The following is a 17,427-nucleotide window of genomic DNA, read 5'->3' as shown; positions in this document are numbered from 1 at the left end:
GACGGGAACGCTGTCGCGTTCCACTCTTGAAGGCGAAGAAGTAATGCATGAGTTGTTTCTTCGTCTAGCCGAACCAAATATAGCCAAGCAACAGCAGTTCACCAGGCTAAACAGTGGTTCAACAACTAAAATAAAGGCTAGTATGCTTCGCATCCTGGGCTTAACCTTACCTAAGCCACAGCCATTTTTTTTCTTTTTTTCTTTCTTTTTTTAAAATTTCGCATTCATGGAAATGGGGTCGCCCGGTTTTGATAGCGCGAATTCATGCTTAGCAGCGAAGCACCATGGCCGCTAAGCCACCGCGGCGGGTCCATCTTCGACGCAAACAAATTGTGCGGGTTCAACGCACATGCTGGAATATATGTGAAATACGTGTCGCTACAAATTTCCGGGAAAACTCCGCAGAACAGCCCACAGCTTAATTCACCAAAAGCGCTGAGGATTCATACATCCGCAGTTGGCTTCTTAGGGGAGGTAAATGTCAACGCACAAAATAAAAAAAAGCAAAAAAAATCTGGCTAATCCCATGCCCTGTGGGAATCGATGTTACGCGAAGCAGTGCGCGGCGAGCCTACCAAGTTAACGAAACGACCATGAGTGTACCATGTCGTAGGCGGCTAGACAGACAGATAGAGACTGTCAAAGTGGTAAATGTTCGCCAAGCAATGCTTCGCATTTAAAAGAATGTGAAGAATCTAGCGATGCGAGACAACAGCTGGGGCTATATAGCGTTGCACACTCACCAGCCACTTGCTGCTGAAGCGGCGGCTTGGGCTCAGCACGAACACCATTGTTTTGCCGACGTTGCAGTCACGCGTTGAATGTCAAAGAAAGCGTTCAACGTTCACCGGCTGTCGCCGCGAAGTCTTCGGAGCAGCACTTCCGTCAACGCACACCGCGCAAACGAAGTGGTCTCTAAAGCGTGTCAATTCTGCAGCCGCAAGAAAAGACGACGCGAGAACGCCTGACAGTCAGTTGAACAAAATTCCAACAGAAGCCACCGGATCGACGCGTCGTCTGTTGACACTTGTTGCTGGACAGACGACGGGGGACAGCAACTGCACCCGAAGCCGCCGATGCGAGAAGGCGGAAACCCGATGTCCGGTGATCCGTAATCGAACACGTTCGCACGCCTCAACAAGCCCAGCCGACGCCGCTCAGTTCACTTTCAACAAAGACGGCGGCAAATTACAAGAAAGTGGGGGGGCGCGAGAAAAAAAAAATCCTCCCAAACAGGCCGAAAGTACAGTCACGTGCGCGCAGAACAAAGCGGCGCAGAAACCAAAGTCACGTGCAAGCCTTTCTTCACTGGAACACGGCGCACCGGACACCCGATGGCGGGAAAGGGTCCCCGGATCCCGTTGCCGACGCGAAAGCGCGTTCCAGAAGGCCTCGGCGAAGCGGCGACAATTCGTAGAAGCTGCCGCCGCAGATAATCGGCGGGGATCCCTGGTCGCAAGCCGGTCGCACGCTGCGATCCGGCCGGAGGAAGCAGAATTCCGGGATGAAGAAGAAGCGCGCCGACGGCTCGACGCGAGAAGAGGAAGCTGCGACGACGTTCCCAGCTGGCGGGGAAAGCCCAACGGCGGCGCACATGGGAACGAGCGCGGCGTCTGCACCTGACGTACGGAGCCGCGGTTCTGAGACTTGCCTTCGCCGCTGACTCCGCTCTCCGCGTGGTGTGACGTGCGCGGCGGCGAGGAACGTCGTCGCCAGCGCCGGCGGCGGAAAGCGTCGGCGTTGCTTTAAAAGGACGCCCAGACGGCGGCCGTGCGGCCCTTGGCAGCTGCTGGCGCTGGCTGGCTTGGGCAGAGCGTGTGACCGGCAACCGCGAGCGGAGGCTCCCTCCTCTCTCCTCCCGCTCGCATTAATCGCGTTCTTTCCGTCAACTCTCCGGCGCGCGCGCATGGGAAGCCAGCGTCTCCAGCGCGCTGCCGACGATCTAGCTCGTGGGATCTACGCCGATAACGTGGAGTGCGCAAGCGTGTTGGACAGCGACAGGAATTTCAGAGTGCGGGCATGCAAACGGAATGAAGATACCGTGCGTGCGCAAAATGCCTTGTAATAAAGAAAAGAAAGGACGTATTTGCAATGTCTGGTGCTCCAGGATGATCTGCATCGACGGCCGACCTGAAGAATGTAGTACGAGCCGTGAAATAGCTGCGACTTCATTATCGCGTAGGAAGAGGCAGCAGATTGCATGGTGATTCGTATACGAAGAAGTATGATCACTGGCTCAAATAGTTTGCTTGGTCGTGAATGAGCGCGGCCTGCTTCCTCGTATACCGCTGCTCTGATATATGAAAACAAAAATTATGCATACGCTGGATCAACAAGCATAAGCCTTTTATGTGGCGTTGTTAGCCACTGTAGCATTGCCTATGCGGCGACAAAGGCGAGTAAAAACGAAGCGAATAGTTACAATTCGAGATAAGCTATTGGCCCTGTCTCAGGAATGGTTACGGAACTTCGAGTCTTTCTGCCAGACCAAGTTGCCAAGAGCACAGTTCAAATTTATTAGGCTGCAGTTTCACCAGGCACAAGAAGAAGGCGCCGCACAGTTGATAGACAGATAATTATAACAAGTGAGTACTTAATCGCATGATGTGATTGAGACAGCGGCGCCTGCGGTGTGAGAGGCGCCGCCGTGTGAGAGTCTCGATAAATCTTTCCCAGCTGGGCTTCCTTAACGTGGGCTGAAATCTCATACTATGTACGGGTGATCGTTTTTGTGTTTTGCGTAAATTTTAAAACTCGCCTACGGCAGGCAGCACAAGTATTGTCCTTGAGCTGGATTATTCGAAGAGTCGGACATTACTAGCGCGAGAAATCGAAACACATAATTAATTAACAAAGAAGTCACTAATTACGTTCATAACGAATTATATTACGGCACACACTGCAATTTACGAATGTAGCCGGCGAGCTAGAAAGACCTTGAAATGAATCACCAGTATTAATCCGGTTTCGAGATATTATTTCCCGGAGTGTGGGACGAAATGCATGGATGTTCCAGTTATTTTTGTGCTTCAATGCGTAAAAGCGTTTTGATAAAATAGCAAGGGGAACAACAGTGCATTTTTTACGGAGATTTCTATGGCGCATATCTCCAAACTGGACTCCTGTAAATTGATTCCGAGTGGACATGTCTTGCAAGCCCACCGTTAACAATTCGTAAACTGCAATGTGTGCCGTAATGTAATTAAGAAGTTAACATGCGATATTTTTTGTTCATTGAATGTGTTTCTATTTCTCGTGCATGTAATGTCCGCCTCTCCGAATAATCCAATTCAAGCGCTAGAATGAGGTTATCTGCGAGAGGCGATTTTCGTAAAGATTCCCGGAAAAACGTAAAGAATGATCACCCCGCATAGCGGCGCTTTCGCACACCGCAACGTCGGAATGACGCCGCCGTCGCTGGGAATCGAACCCGAGACAACCAACTCAGCAGGCGAGGCGCTGATACCACTAAGCCACTACGGATGAGACGTATAACGCTCGTAGGGCACACAGGGAGAGCTCCGTATCGTTCCTGGCTCAGACCTCCCTCTGACATATTACAACCTTGGTTCCCAATGTTCTCCTCTTATTGGGCCATTGTCCTCAATTTCAAGCACAAAGACAACCTTTGTCCAAAACCTTGAGGAAATTAGACGATCGTCTTCTGAGTGAACAGACAGTACTATAGTACTGTCTGTTCACTATTTCATCAATGAGCACCGTCCCCACCGATCAGCGGCTCAGAAGGCAGTGAAGGCAATTTTGTGCTTTCTCAGAACGTCTGGTTTGCGCGAGCGGCTTTACACCTTCTCTCTGAACCTTCTCTCTCCCCTCTCTTGTTCCCCTTCTCCCTTCCTCCAGCGTAGGGTAGCCAACCAGACTCTTGACTAGTTAACATCCCTGCCTTCCTATATTCCTCTCTCTCTCTCTCTCTCTCTCTCTCTCTCTGTCCCCAGCGCCTCCGGAGGCGACGCCGGGATGGGTGACGTAACGTTATCTGCGCAGCGCCTGTGGTTGCCCCAGTGTGATTGGCAAAGCTAGCTTACACAGTGTACACGCAGGTGACGATATCCTTTCCCTTTTCTTAATCTCAAGAAGCACGGGTTAGGAAATTAAGGGTCTCCTGAGCGCGGGTCATGCGCAGAGTTTTTATTTACGCCACACTCACGGGAGCGTGCCAGTGTTGGTCGCGAATTCCACGCGCTCGCGCAAATCGCGACAAAATCAGGTGACCCGCCTGTCGCAAGTCGCGACTCGAAAAAATCTTCTTGTGACGGCCGGCGTTCATTTAGCGAAGCTTTCATCGGACTGCAGGTGGGAGGAAAGTAAGATGTGAATGTGCGACAGAGTAAAAACTGGTGTTATGTTTGTATATATGTTGCACGTACAGTACATGACATGGTGGATACCGTCACGTGTTCGCGACAACACTCGATTCCGTCAAAAGAGTATCAACATTGCCACACAGGTTTGTTTCTTAGGAAAACTTGAAGAAAAAAACTCATGGGAAGCGTATGTGCATGGATGCGGACGCTATCACTTGATTTTCATAATTGGCGGTGTATATTAACGCCCTGGATGCCTGGGTTTCATCGTCGCCCTAATAGACGACTGCGGATTGATTGAGCACGCAGGCGTTTTTCACATTCGGTAGGCCATTTCAGTGCGTACGCGACGAATGGTATAATTTATGCATGTTATCAGCGCAAGAATATAGCTGCTCGGGGCGAGTCACAGATGTAAACCACAGCCAATCCGGCTTCCTTTAACCAATTCCACCCACGATCGATTTCTCGCTGTACAGCACGCTTTAAGTTGCCGGTTAATTCGCGACACGACCGGTTCGGCATACCGCGGGAAACCAGGTGGGCGATGCGTTACGTCAACCGGAACGTGTCTGCAGCTTCAGAGCTATCTCGCCTGCTGTGTGCGTCGCACCCACGACTTCGATGTTGCGACGACATACTCTCACGCTTCGACACGCATATCCGCAATCCGTGCGCGGGATCACGTCACCTACGTGACACTGAATCGAGTGGACCGAAACGCTCAAAAACGGGCCAAGAAGCGCGCAAGGTGCCTTTCGGGATGGTTTTCCCAGTGGAAACTGCGTGATCGACTTCACAAATTTCGAGACCACAAAAAGACGTCCATTGAGACAACGTTGACCTTGCGATCTCTTTCTTTCTCCAAACACACATACCAATTATTATCATGCAGCTAATTTATTTTGAAGCTACTTATGCGACCAATCACTTCTTGTTCCAGAACGAAAAACGACGGGCTCCGCGTCCATGGAGCAAGCGAATGTATCTGATTTTACAGTTGAAAATAAAAGAAATGAATCTGGACGCGTCGTGTAATGCTTAGAGCAGGTAACCGGTGTTCAACTAGAGTGATGCAATGGGCGTTGGCGGGAAAGAACACACAGCAGAGGACGTCAGACGATTTGCATAGTGAAATATAGATTATTATATTTGTAGGAATAACCTAGAGTGGGGATGGGGCTCGACGCAAGGCAGGAATAACACGAGGTTGCTGCAAGAGGCCCTCGTTCAGCACTTCTCGCAAGATATATAGGATGGCGTTGATGGTGATTATGAAAATAATGACGAGGGGACTTGTTTGCTACGAGCTGGTTTATAGTTACCCCCCTAACTAATTACTCCTGCAGACGACAATATTGATGAACACTGGGCACGCCGACGCTGAATAGAGTGTGGTGAAGGTGCATTGAGGCATTTCATCTCTTCTCAGTCCGACCTTTCGCTATAGCGTCGTCGCAGGCGAAGCGCCGGCTTGGGACAAAGCGACGCGGTAATGCGATCGGCTGGCGACCGAGGCGCGTGTCTCGCAGAAACGACACCCCAGGCGTCCGCAAAAAGAGGGCTGGGGGAGAAAAAAAACTTCGCCGCCCGCGCTGCGAGTCCCATGGCAACAGGAGTCAGATCAGAATATTTTATAGACCCAGGGGTGCAGCGTTCTGGGACGTGAATCAACTTTCATTTACGGCTTGTGCAATTTTTGCTATCGTCAAAATAATTTCTTTCGCGCTGTTATGTCACTATATTTATTTATTTTAATTGTAAGTTAGCCACGGCGCCTCCGGAGCATGCATGCTTTGCCATGCGGGGAAATATTGCACCGCTTTGTTGTACTTAGCAAATCATTAGTCCTTCCTTTAATAAGATCACACTTTTGTTTTATTTTTCGCAATGGAATCGCAGGTCGACGTGTATTTTTTCGTTCTATTAAATTACACCTTATTTCATACCTAATATTAACTACTTCAATATCACCTAATCATCATCTTCCTTCTCTGGCGTTCGTACCACCACGAGGGGAAATCTATATTGGCTAATGCTTTGTTATTCGCTTGGTTTGCTCTCTCTTCATACGCCGCTTCCGACGACTTGTTTAATTTCATTCATTCATTCATTCATTCATTCATTCATTCATTCATTCATTCATTCATTCATTCATTCATTCATTCATTCATTCATTCATCTTAATCGTGTTCTCTCCCGCTGCCGTTTATTTATTCCTTCCTCGCGAGAGCTGCAAACGTTAAGCTCATTCGTCTTTCTTCCACTATCCTCTGAACGAAGATGTGGATAGCTATAATGCACCTAAGGTGGCTTATGCTTTGCAACTGCATTTGCACTTTACTTTGTGCGAGCTTGCGACCTTGTAGCTGCAATTTGTTTTTTCCACAGCATAATTTAATCACTTTTCTCCTCATTTCTAGCCGTCCTGCGCAATGTGTGTACGTAAACTCATCCGTGCTTTTTTGTCCCGCAGCGTAGTTTGCACGGTCTTGCGTGCCACATTAGAGTGATTGATGTGCGAGCCGCGCGGTGAAACCCGGCCTACATCGGAAGGAAGCCCCATACCCGGAGGCCATTGGCTCAAGGCAGCAGCCGAGGCTTCTGTGCGTGGAAAAGAGAAGAAACCGAGAGGAACAGCGCGGTTACGAAAAAAAGCGAAGCAGCGCGTACAAAGAGACGGGCGACACAGTGGCACCATCGACCAGTCTGTCGATCTCCACCCTGGCGCCGCTCAAGATGTCCCGGCCGGTTAAGGGAGGCCACATTATCGTAGTGCATGGGACGCGCTCGACGATGCTTTTTCCTTTTTTTTTAATAATAAAGAGCTGGGATTAATCCTGAGCACTTTTAGAAGTAACTGGACAAGCGATTGGCAAAGAACGAACACTTTATTAAAGGTTAGGGTAGCTTTTATAGCCGTTACATTGTGACGTCACCGCACCCACTGCCGATTAACAAGAGGCGTGGCCAGTGAATCTAACAAAATAAACACGTGTCAGCGGAGCATGCTGATTCATAACAGTTTTGGTAAATTAGGAGGAACAGAAGTGACCTTGCAGTTTGTTCATCTTCCTTTCTTTCATGGATGCGCACGTGCACATGTGCGTGTTCATATACAGGCAGGATTAAATAGGATGTTCTTACGTTGCTTAACCAGATCCTATGTGGAGAAAAACACAAAAGCGAAAGAGAAAGAAACGCGAATTTGGAAAGCAGGCCGCTCTTGTTCTGCTTTGTTTACTCGGGGAACTTGTCATTAGACAGGCCCTCGTTACCACGTCCCAACTGATCTCCCTACAGATTGCACTAAACCGGCTGTACTCCAGAACATCTTCTGTCACGAAAATCCTGGCACCGTATGCGTGGCCACATTCGTCTCCGGCGCAGAAGGCTATTCGCGCGCCATGCTGCAGTTCTGTAGTTCTTGAAGTACACCGGCCCGATCGTGCATCCTCCCGCGCGCACGCAGTGCTCCCTATTTCCCTATTTCTATTCCCCTTTCCCGTATCTCCGTGTGGGCTGGCAGCAAACAGGAAGCTCGTCTGATTGACCTCCCTACTTCCTCCTCCCTGATTTCTCCCTCTTCTGTCATTCGGCTTGCCGTCGCCAGTTCTTGAGGGCATCGGAAACAGCTGGCATCGTATGGCCACACATGGGCTTATCACATTTTGATGCACTGTACGCCGCACAGGTCTAAATTGAAGGGCTTCCTTACTTCTGCTTTCCGGCAGTAGTCATTCCCACCACCTGCCGTACGACTTCCTCATGCATGAGGATGAGGTAACAAACGAATGGCCCCCGATAAGGCGGCCTTGAATTCTTCGTCCTATCAGCTCCACAAGAAACGCGAGCGGCACCGTCACATCATAGAGCACGACGAAGGACACCGGCCGCGGATATTGTGCAATGTGCGCCGGCGGCGCAATGCAACATACGCGGCAAATCAAGCGAGCGAATCCGCGCGCCGAAGATGATGCGCGCTGAAGCTCCCGGGATACACCAGGTAAAGCTCATCAGTCTCGCCGTGACGAGAAGAAATGCGCCCACGGGCCGCGAAGAGAAAGTGTCTGCGTGCGTGCCCGGGCGTTTCTCGCGGAAGTAGGTCGGCGCCTAGCATCCGCCTGGAATGCAGAGGAGCCGCGCCCGCTGCGCCGGCGAGTCGTCGTGGCGTCCGCGACGACGCGCTGGGACGGGGAGGAGAGGTCGGCACGGGAGGGTGAGGGGGGGAAGGCCGGAGAGATGGGGAGGAGGAGGAGGAGGAGGAGGAGGAGAGAGAGGGGTGCGGAGGAGACCGTACCTCGCCGCAAGCCATAGATGACCTCAACATGCCAGCGGGGGGACCCTCGACCGCCTCGCACAACGCCCGGGGGCGCTCGGTCTCCTCAGTTCCTCGCGAAAGTGTAAAAGACTTCGCGAGAAAGGAGGGCGCCCCGTGTCGCGTCGAGAGGAGTAGCGGGAGGAGGAGGAGGAGAGATTCGGTGGAGTCACCGAGTCTAAGTTTAGTTAGCGCGAGGAAATCGCGCGCGCGTGCAACGGGACTTGGCAGCGCTTGCCAAGGTTGACGTACGCTGACGTGTGTGTATATATATGCGCGTTCAGTTCTGAGAGGACGTTATTTTTTCTCGTTTCCCCTTAGTTCTTATTTTTCTGTCTCTCCTGTTTCTGTCTTTAATTCCGGCTAAGCAGCGCGTAGAGCATTGTTTTCTCGATTGAGGCACCGGAATATCTTTCTTTTTTTTTTTTCTCGGGAAAGCGAAGTGCGCTCTTTCGGAGTGTAATCGACTTCTTGCCACAGGTGGCCAATGACGAGGCGGTCGTTTGATCTCGCCCAGATAATGTCAAGGCCTCATCAGTTGATGGACAGAAACGCACTTTTGCGAGAACGGCTTTTCAAAATTGACTTATGTGCCACGTTAATTAGCATGTTCTTTGTAATCCTACAGTAAGAAATTCATAATATTAGTAAAGTCTAATCGGGAGTTGCTGACACTAGTATACAGCGCCCTTTCCTCTCTCTCTCTCTCTCTCTCTCTCTCTCTCTCTCTCTCTCTCTCTCCTTTTTTGCGATAAGCTGTATTTTACCTCTATCTTATTCTCTCAAAAGTACACACCTGCTCATTACCATGCTGACAACAATAAAACGTGGCTGCACATTTCTCTTTTTTTTCCCCCCGCTAATGCCTCTCATAACTGCGTTTTCCAAATTTCGAACGTAAATTTAACGAGGAACCAATGGCTTCTGGAGCCGTCGTAGCGCCATTCACGTCAGTCATTGTACGTCAATGTCCGTCGTTGATGCAGTGTTTAAAGAAGGGAATTGCGCTAAAAAAGACAGGGACGAGTAAGGACATGGACGGGCGCAAACTCGCGACTCGCGACATAATTCAGGAGAGCCATGTCCTTACTCGTCCGTGTCTTTTTTAGCGCAATTCCCTTCTTTAAGTATGTACGACCGACTCGCCCAACAACGTGCTCTCTTGATGCAGTGTATTCTTTCCTGTGTAGTCCTTTCTTTTTTCGTTACAAAATGTACGCACAGTAACAGGTACTGTAACAACGTACACTTTGACATTCAGTCGGTTTCTTGTCCGAGTTTACAGATTATTTAGTTACTTGTTCACAAACATTTTTTTTTTTTTACTCCATGCTCCGCGCGCCGCCAGCGTGCATTCGATTATGCCCCGAATGCTGTTGGTACGCGCCGCGAGGAATTTAAAAAAAAATTATGGGGTTTTACGTGCCAAAACCACTTTCTGATTATTAGGCACGCCGTAGTGGAGGACTCCGGAAATTTCGACCACCTGGGGTTCTTTAACGTGCACCTAAATCTAAGTACACGGGTGTTTTCGCATTTCGCCCCCATCGAAATGCGGCCGCCGTGGCCGGGATTCGATCCCGCGTGCTCATCCCGTGATCCCGCGTGATCCCTCGTGCTCAGCAGCCCAACACCATAGCCACTGAGCAACCACGGCGGGTGCGAGGAATTCGCTTGCAAACATGTCTGAACACGCGCGCGCGCGTCTTCTCGTGCCCGAGCGCGACGCCGTCAGGGCGCGCAGATAAGAAGCTCAGTAAAAAGAACGGCGCGCTGTTTCGTAAGCAGGGAGGGTGGCCTTCGCGTCGTCCCCCACAGCCCGGGCCCATTCAGCAGCGAATGCAGGGCAACGCGGGCTTCGCGAAAACAGCACCGACCGCGTTCTCTCGATGGCAAACGCACGTTCCATCTCGATAACCGATTCCACGCGTCCTCGGAGAAGTCGCGCGCGCGACCATAACTGCTCGCTCCGGAAAAAAGTGGGAGAGGGCGAACATTCCTAATCCGCGTCGCACGGATTCTTCTATCGCCATTGAAACGCTAGGATTGTACAGCTTGCCGAAGTTATCGAGGGTTACTGCCGATATTCAAGCTGTTGCCTATTGCCGCGGGCAGACCGGGGGACGTGATCTCGGGCGATCAATTTCAGCGACACTATCGCCTTCACGTGATGTAGTGCACAAACAGCCATTGAGTGCGCAGTGAAAGTGATATTGCCGAAAGCGATCGTCCAAGAATACGTCCCCCGAAGGTGCAACGTAATGAAATATTGCCGGAACAGAAAGTCAAGCGAAGTGAAACATTGCAGGACACAAAGCGGATGCTATCGTGTGTCCTTCGCCTGTGTGTGCGTGCGGCCACTGTTGCGTTGCAAGCAAGATGAATGTTAACAAGTTCGCCCAACTGTTCGTCTTGCTACAGTTCGTGTGAACTTCACATATCAGTGATTTGAGCGTTGACTATACTACCACCGATAGTATTAATTGCGCTTGAATATATTTACGGGCACCTAGGATTAGTTGCTAGATGGCGCTTTTCTTGATGCCTACCAAGAGGTCGGTCGGCTAACATTTCCTTCCTATTTTATTTTTATTGCGGTCAGTAACATTTTATTGTCTATAGCTTTTCGAAACCTGGCTGAATTCTGTAATGAATGTACTTTACCATTCGCTCACAATCTAACAGATTTATATTGAGAACGATATATAGAAACAGGCTCTATCGAAGGCTCTTTCCCGTTTCCGTATGAATTTCTTTAACGTTGCCACAATGCATTTAAGCGAGATTCGACTAACCTTATTTATAGAGTGCACCGATATGACAAGCAACGCCTAACGCTACAGTTCGAAAAACGATAACTGCAGAAATGTCACCTTAGCTACCACTCGCTCATGCTTGCTAAATTGCCGTTTACATCCAAGAATTTGCCCCGTTTTACTTTCTTGATTTTGTGGTCAAAATAACGACGACTGGTGGTCTTGCATCCTAATGCTCTTTTTCATATATCCGTCGAAAGTGGAGTTGATTACAAAACACACGAGGTGTAGTGGCACGAACACCAAACACGTATAGTTGCGAACAAATATCATGACAAGGAAAAAATTATATATATATATATATATATATATATATATATATATATATATATATATATATATATATATATATATATATATATATATATATATATATATATATATATATATCACAAAATGAACCAATCTGGAGTATTAATTGCAGTGCTCCCGTGGCAAACGGATATATGTCCGTTTTCACAATCTTATCTATGACGTCATCTTACGATTCACTGCACACTCCACTGAGCTGTTATTGTTGGCTTTATTAAACGCGAACGGTCTCGCTGCAGAGGTACCATGTGTATCGTAAATGTTTAAAGGGATTTATACTGCCAAAATGACTAAGTCAATCAGAACTTCGCGTACAGGACCCGCATTGTTACCATGTTCAGGTAAAAACGCTGAAAGCGACAAAAAAAAAAACATGAGAACGAAAAAGTCTTTCACTTGTCGTGTGTTCCTTCTTTTCCCACTAACTTCGTGTGGCGCCGTGCCTGCCACGGCATAATAGAACGATGAAGCTTAACGTGCTCGGTGACCTGTTAGAGGCGGTGTCACGAATAGCTCAGAGGGACTTGACCGCTTGTCCTGCTAGTGACTAAACTGCATGTCACCGCGTGCGCTTTGCTGGCATGAACGGTCTCTAGATATATTTAGCTTCTACGAGAGTTGAAGTGGAGAAAGCAGTGAGGCCGCTAATCCCGAGTTGGCGAGGTTTACTCCACTCCATAGAAGAGGTATGGCTACAGTTCAGTGCGCATTTGAACCCAGGTAGGCTTTTTATTTCTGTTTAACCATAGAGAGCTTTAGAATGGGGGCCCTGAAGTTAGGGGCCCCGAAGAGATTTTCATGTGTTAGCGCTGGGGCACGCAGGAGTGGAGAGATCTAGAATAGGGCTTCGCGCTTGTGGATAGCATTTTGCGCTTGCAGCGCCACCACGGCGTCAAAGAAAAGCTATTGTAAATAATTCAATGAAGTATGCCATTTTATGATAAGAAGAGTAATTCTGACATTCGTGTTCCCGCGTTTAATTACAACTTAGAGGTTATTCTATAAGTAGCAAGCATTTAGTTGCGCTTATAGTTTGGAGCAACCAACTTTACGTGCCTTCACCAGCCAAGTTAAACCGTGCTAGGCCTACGAGTCCTGAAATCGACAATCGAATTCGGAATAATCGGCGTCTAATGGATCAATCTATCCAAGAAACACTAGTTGAGAGAAAGCGATAACCGTAGTCATTTTCCCTAGCTTGAGAACTTCACGCGTTACCACGAATCGAGCCCAGTTTGGTGCTATGTTAGAGCCGTCGCTTCGACGGGTGCCGCCTTGTTTGTTGACGCAAATCTTTTGGGGCAGCTTTTGGGGGCCCCGCTAAATCAGTGAAATAGCGTGCCCGACGCAAAACCCTAACGCAGTTGGCGTCTCGCGCATGCGCAGTGGCTTCGAGGCTGTTTCTTTGGGGTCCCTAACGTTTGGGGCACCTGTTCTAAAACTCTCTCACGTTTCTGTTCTAGTTTGGCGAACTGTGCAACACAAGCGTAAATTGAATCTCGGGCATGTCGGCGGTAAATACTCGAAAACCTTGAATGTTCCATGGAACCACACTCGGGTAGGCACAGCTCTTGGTGCCTGGTGGTTATCATATCATGGTGGTTATACCATATTACGATACCATCGTGCACGCTGCCCAATGGCTGGTAGCACTTGACGAGTTCGCGAATCGTGGCTGACGGTTTTCCTGCTTGCCCTGTGCTTGGATAAGTTCCCTATGCAAAATCATGCATTTATACTGAATCTCATTCCAAGCTAGTCATGTCAATGTGATAGCGACGGATATATATCACCGCCACCATTATGATTTCATTTTTTTCCTTCACTGGTTCTTTTTTTTTTGTCAGCTCGCCTTTCCTGGAAAATCCACGACTGTTGACGCAAATGATATTCTTAACTTCTTTCCTGCAGCCAAGTCCACGTAATATAAAATTTATATAACACTGTACGCCGAGAGCGTGTCCAGGCCAAGTGTGCGTACGCGTCAGTGTTGCCAGTGCGGCACCAAGCGGCGTCGCATCAAAACAGTTTTAAAAATTTACCGCATTCTTTCCATTCGGCAGTCAGGAAGATGGCGGCCTGAAGAACCTTCGGTGCACAATTTAATCGCGCGGCCTACTGTGCTCACCTCGCCGAATGAATGCGCGTATCGAAACTTCCACGCAGTGCACACGCATCACTCAAAGTGTTCGCCGGCGGCGGCGCGAGCCGAGAAACGTGACACCACGTTCGGACCGGCGATAAAGATCGCTACAGAGACTCAGCTAAAGCCTTTCGCGCAGGATATACTATAAGACGCGACCGCAAGTCTCGACGGCAGTTATAAAACGCGCCAGACGCCGGCCAGACGAGGGCCGCATTCCTCGCTTATCTTTTTCTCTTTCGCCGGCTTAGATTGTTATCCGGATACTCCGGATTATCAATGTCCTGTACGAAGCGGACGAGTCTCCTTGAGCGCCTAAGTTATGCGGCGTGTTGCCAGCAGTCGAGTCTCAATTGAGCAGCTGCTGCTCAGGTAGCCATGGCCAGCCGGGCTCTGTATTTTCCGAGGGCCGCATAGTGCTTTCTGAACTGTGCTTTCAACATTGAAGGCCTGCAATGTCATTCGCCCTTGCAAGACGTGCAGTTAGTGGCAAAAGGCAAAAAAAAAATTAAATTATGGGTTTTTACGAGCCAAAACCACGATCTGATTATGAGACACACCATGTAGTGGGGAACTCCGGGATAATTTGGTCCGCCTGGGGTTCTTTAACGTGCACCTAAATCTAAGTACACGGGTGTTTTCGCATTTCGCCCCCGTCGAAATGCGAGCGCCGTGGCCGGGATTCGATCCCGCCGCCACGTGCTTAGCAGGCCAACACCACAGCCACCAAACAACCACGGCGGGTGCCACAAGGCAAAGCAAAGCGTCGAGGAAAAGAAGCGAGGCCATCGGTGGCATTGTATTAATTAGTGTTGAGTCTGATCATGCTTCATAAGATCATTTCTCCTCATGACTTGGTGAGTACCAGGCCATACGGAGGCGGCAGCGAATAATAGAAAGCGAGGAAGCTTTACACTCGGGAGGTTAAAATGACGCGGTGACATGTGAACGTTCACAAAATGTGGATACAGTATACGTCGGCGCATCATCGAAGAAAAATTCACATCCGACGCTTATGAATTGCAATGTATGTGAAGCAGTTAACTAAATGGCACGATACTAAACTTGACGTGTACGACTGCCTTTGTTGTCATCACATGCAACTCGTAGCGTATCATGCAATGTTCGTGCCCACGCATCACGCAGGTCGCAACTTCAGTCGTTTATTCATTATTCAGAAAGACCTCACATAGCTACGAAGAGGCATAGGGTGAGGGGACATATGGTGCAATTTATAACAAAATAACAATGCGACGTTCACGTTTACGCAATGCACTGTCCACAAGTTGTGCCAAAACGCAAGCAGAAAATCAGGCGGAAGCGCATTATGAGACGACATAGCAGCGACGTCGTGAGGGCAAAGACGATACTTCAAGTTTGCGGAAGAAAGAAGGCTTAAAGGGACACTAAAGGGAAAAATGATTTCTTCTGCATCAGTAAATTACCGTTCTACAAAACCAAAAACACCACTCTTACAACGATAAGACGTTTGGTAAGCCAGAAAAAGCGCAAGAACGAAATACTGGTGGCGACGCCTACTTAAGTTCTCGCACCTGGGGGCTGTGACGTCTTGGATTTTGATGGTATTGACACGTGTACTTGTGACCACGTGACAGTATCTTCTAGGGCCTACTAACTATATATAGCGGTACAGATTGACTACATTGTATTCCAAATGAACCAAATATTAAACATGGCAAGTTTCGGTGTTCTAAAGGAACCAAATATTAAACATGGCAAGTTTCGGTGTTCTAAAGGAACCAAATATTAAACATGGCAAGTTTCGGGAACCTTTATTCAGCCAACGCGGCCCAAATACGAAAACATACTTTGGGATCCCTGACGTCACGCTGACGTACAGGCGCTTGGGTTTCGGCGCGAAATTCAAATACTGATACTTGGACCTAACCAAAACCAAACCAACCATCTAACCAAAAGAAATTTTTTTTTGAAATGACTGCCTGCAGGGTTCTCAAACAATGCTTGATTAGTCTAAACTGATTTATTGTATCGCTTTAGTGTCCCTTTAAGAGAGATACTACGTGACAGAGGGAGGGAACCCTAGAAAGAGAGGCGTCTTTAACGGAAACTGCATGGAGTGCGCGCAAGAGCTTTCACACGATCCAATCGGCTTAAAAATGCTTCTTGGCCTCGTTGGTATAGGAGAGAAGTGTGCTCTCGATTGTTTGACCTGTTGGCTAGAGAGTCGGGCTGTAGTGTCGGGAGACCGAGGTTCGACACCCCCCCTCCCCACCGTGCACGCGATCTCTTTATTTTTTGGGTGTTAGCCATTCGGCAATAAAGCAGCAGCAGCAGCAACCATGGTCAACAACATGCTGAATGATTTGCAAGGAATTCACCATTTTAACGAAGAACGGGCCGTAGCAGAGGTGAACCAGTTCTTATACGTGCAACAGCCAAGAATAAAGAGACCTACTAACCCGATTTTGCGTGCAACTTTTATTCCGGTCGTGTATACCAGCCGCGCCTAGGATGAAAACAGGTATAAGTAAGCGATCCGTTAACCGCAACTTCGCCTAATGCTTATCAAACATTCTTGTATAAAGCGCGCACGCAACGCGAGATGTCTCAATTCCAAGAAGTTTAATCATTCGATCCAAGCCGGACTGCTGCATACCGTTTTCTTTGTATGTAGTGCAGATACAAAGGAAAACAATATAAAAGAAAAACTGAAACAGTGATCCTATATAGATGAAAGAGGCCGAAAGACTGCGTAGCGGTCTCCTGTTTTCCTGTCGCGGAGCGAAAAGCCAAGAGAAGCGAATTCGCTAACAATACCTGCGACGTGCCAGACGAAACCTCAAACAGCGGCACTTTGTGAAGGACGAGCATATACACAGGCAGACGCAGACGCAAGTTTCCACGCGGGAAATGCAAGGATCAGTCGGAGGACAGTGGCTTCGGCTGCATCTGTAGTCTCAACAGTGTTTCGTGCCCTTTTCTTTACTTTTTAATCTTGCTTAGTCCGCGAGCCTTCGTCTTGTATTATTTCGCTTGTAAACACGACGTGCGTTATTATATATAAGCTTATGCGATGCCGCAAGTCCGCGTAGCATAAACGGCAGCTGCTGAGCATTGTTTGCCCGGTGCTCCAGCGTGTAAGTCCTGACGCAATAATGCCGTCTAGTGCGCCTATAACGACTTTTATTGTGGCACAAAACCCACGCGAAGACGCGGGATCCGACACAGCTTAAGGACGCCGGACCAGCTGTGTCCTGCATGTCTATAGCGTTCTCGCTGTTGTATTGTCATATAATAAATATAATTCCAGGTCCACTATAGGTGGTATTTTCTTGCGTCAGAAATTACGCGTGGGAGCGGGAATAACGGACGTATACAGAACACAGCTGTCCTGTGTCCTGAAGCTGTGTCCCGTCTTTGCGTTGTTGTTTCGCCACGGGGAGTGACCAGCTAGCACAAATTTGCACCTTGTTCGGTGGTTAAATCGAGGGCGTTAGCGTGCACATAACGCATTGGTCAAATCTTTGATCG

General features: G+C 48.8%; 1 protein-coding gene across 8 annotated transcripts in view; it reads right to left on the bottom strand.

Moving 5' to 3' along the window:
- Sarm (sterile alpha and armadillo motif) overlaps positions 1-17,427 on the bottom strand; it is a 172,204-nt gene that overhangs the window by 39,174 nt on the left and 115,603 nt on the right. Inside the window, exon 1 of one of the 8 annotated variants that reach the window (XM_065452448.2) lies at positions 744-1,879. The exons of the other annotated variants lie outside the window; for them this stretch is intronic. Coding sequence (XP_065308520.1) covers positions 744-791 — 48 coding nt within the window. The 5' untranslated portion in view covers positions 792-1,879. Of the gene's footprint in view, positions 1-743; positions 1,880-17,427 lie in introns of those variants that run through there. 8 annotated transcript variants of the gene reach the window in all.

This window comes from Dermacentor albipictus, chromosome 2 (genome assembly GCF_038994185.2).
Source record: "Dermacentor albipictus isolate Rhodes 1998 colony chromosome 2, USDA_Dalb.pri_finalv2, whole genome shotgun sequence".
Taxonomy (NCBI): domain Eukaryota; kingdom Metazoa; phylum Arthropoda; class Arachnida; order Ixodida; family Ixodidae; genus Dermacentor; species Dermacentor albipictus.
This window is presented reverse-complemented; position numbering and strand designations above follow the sequence as displayed.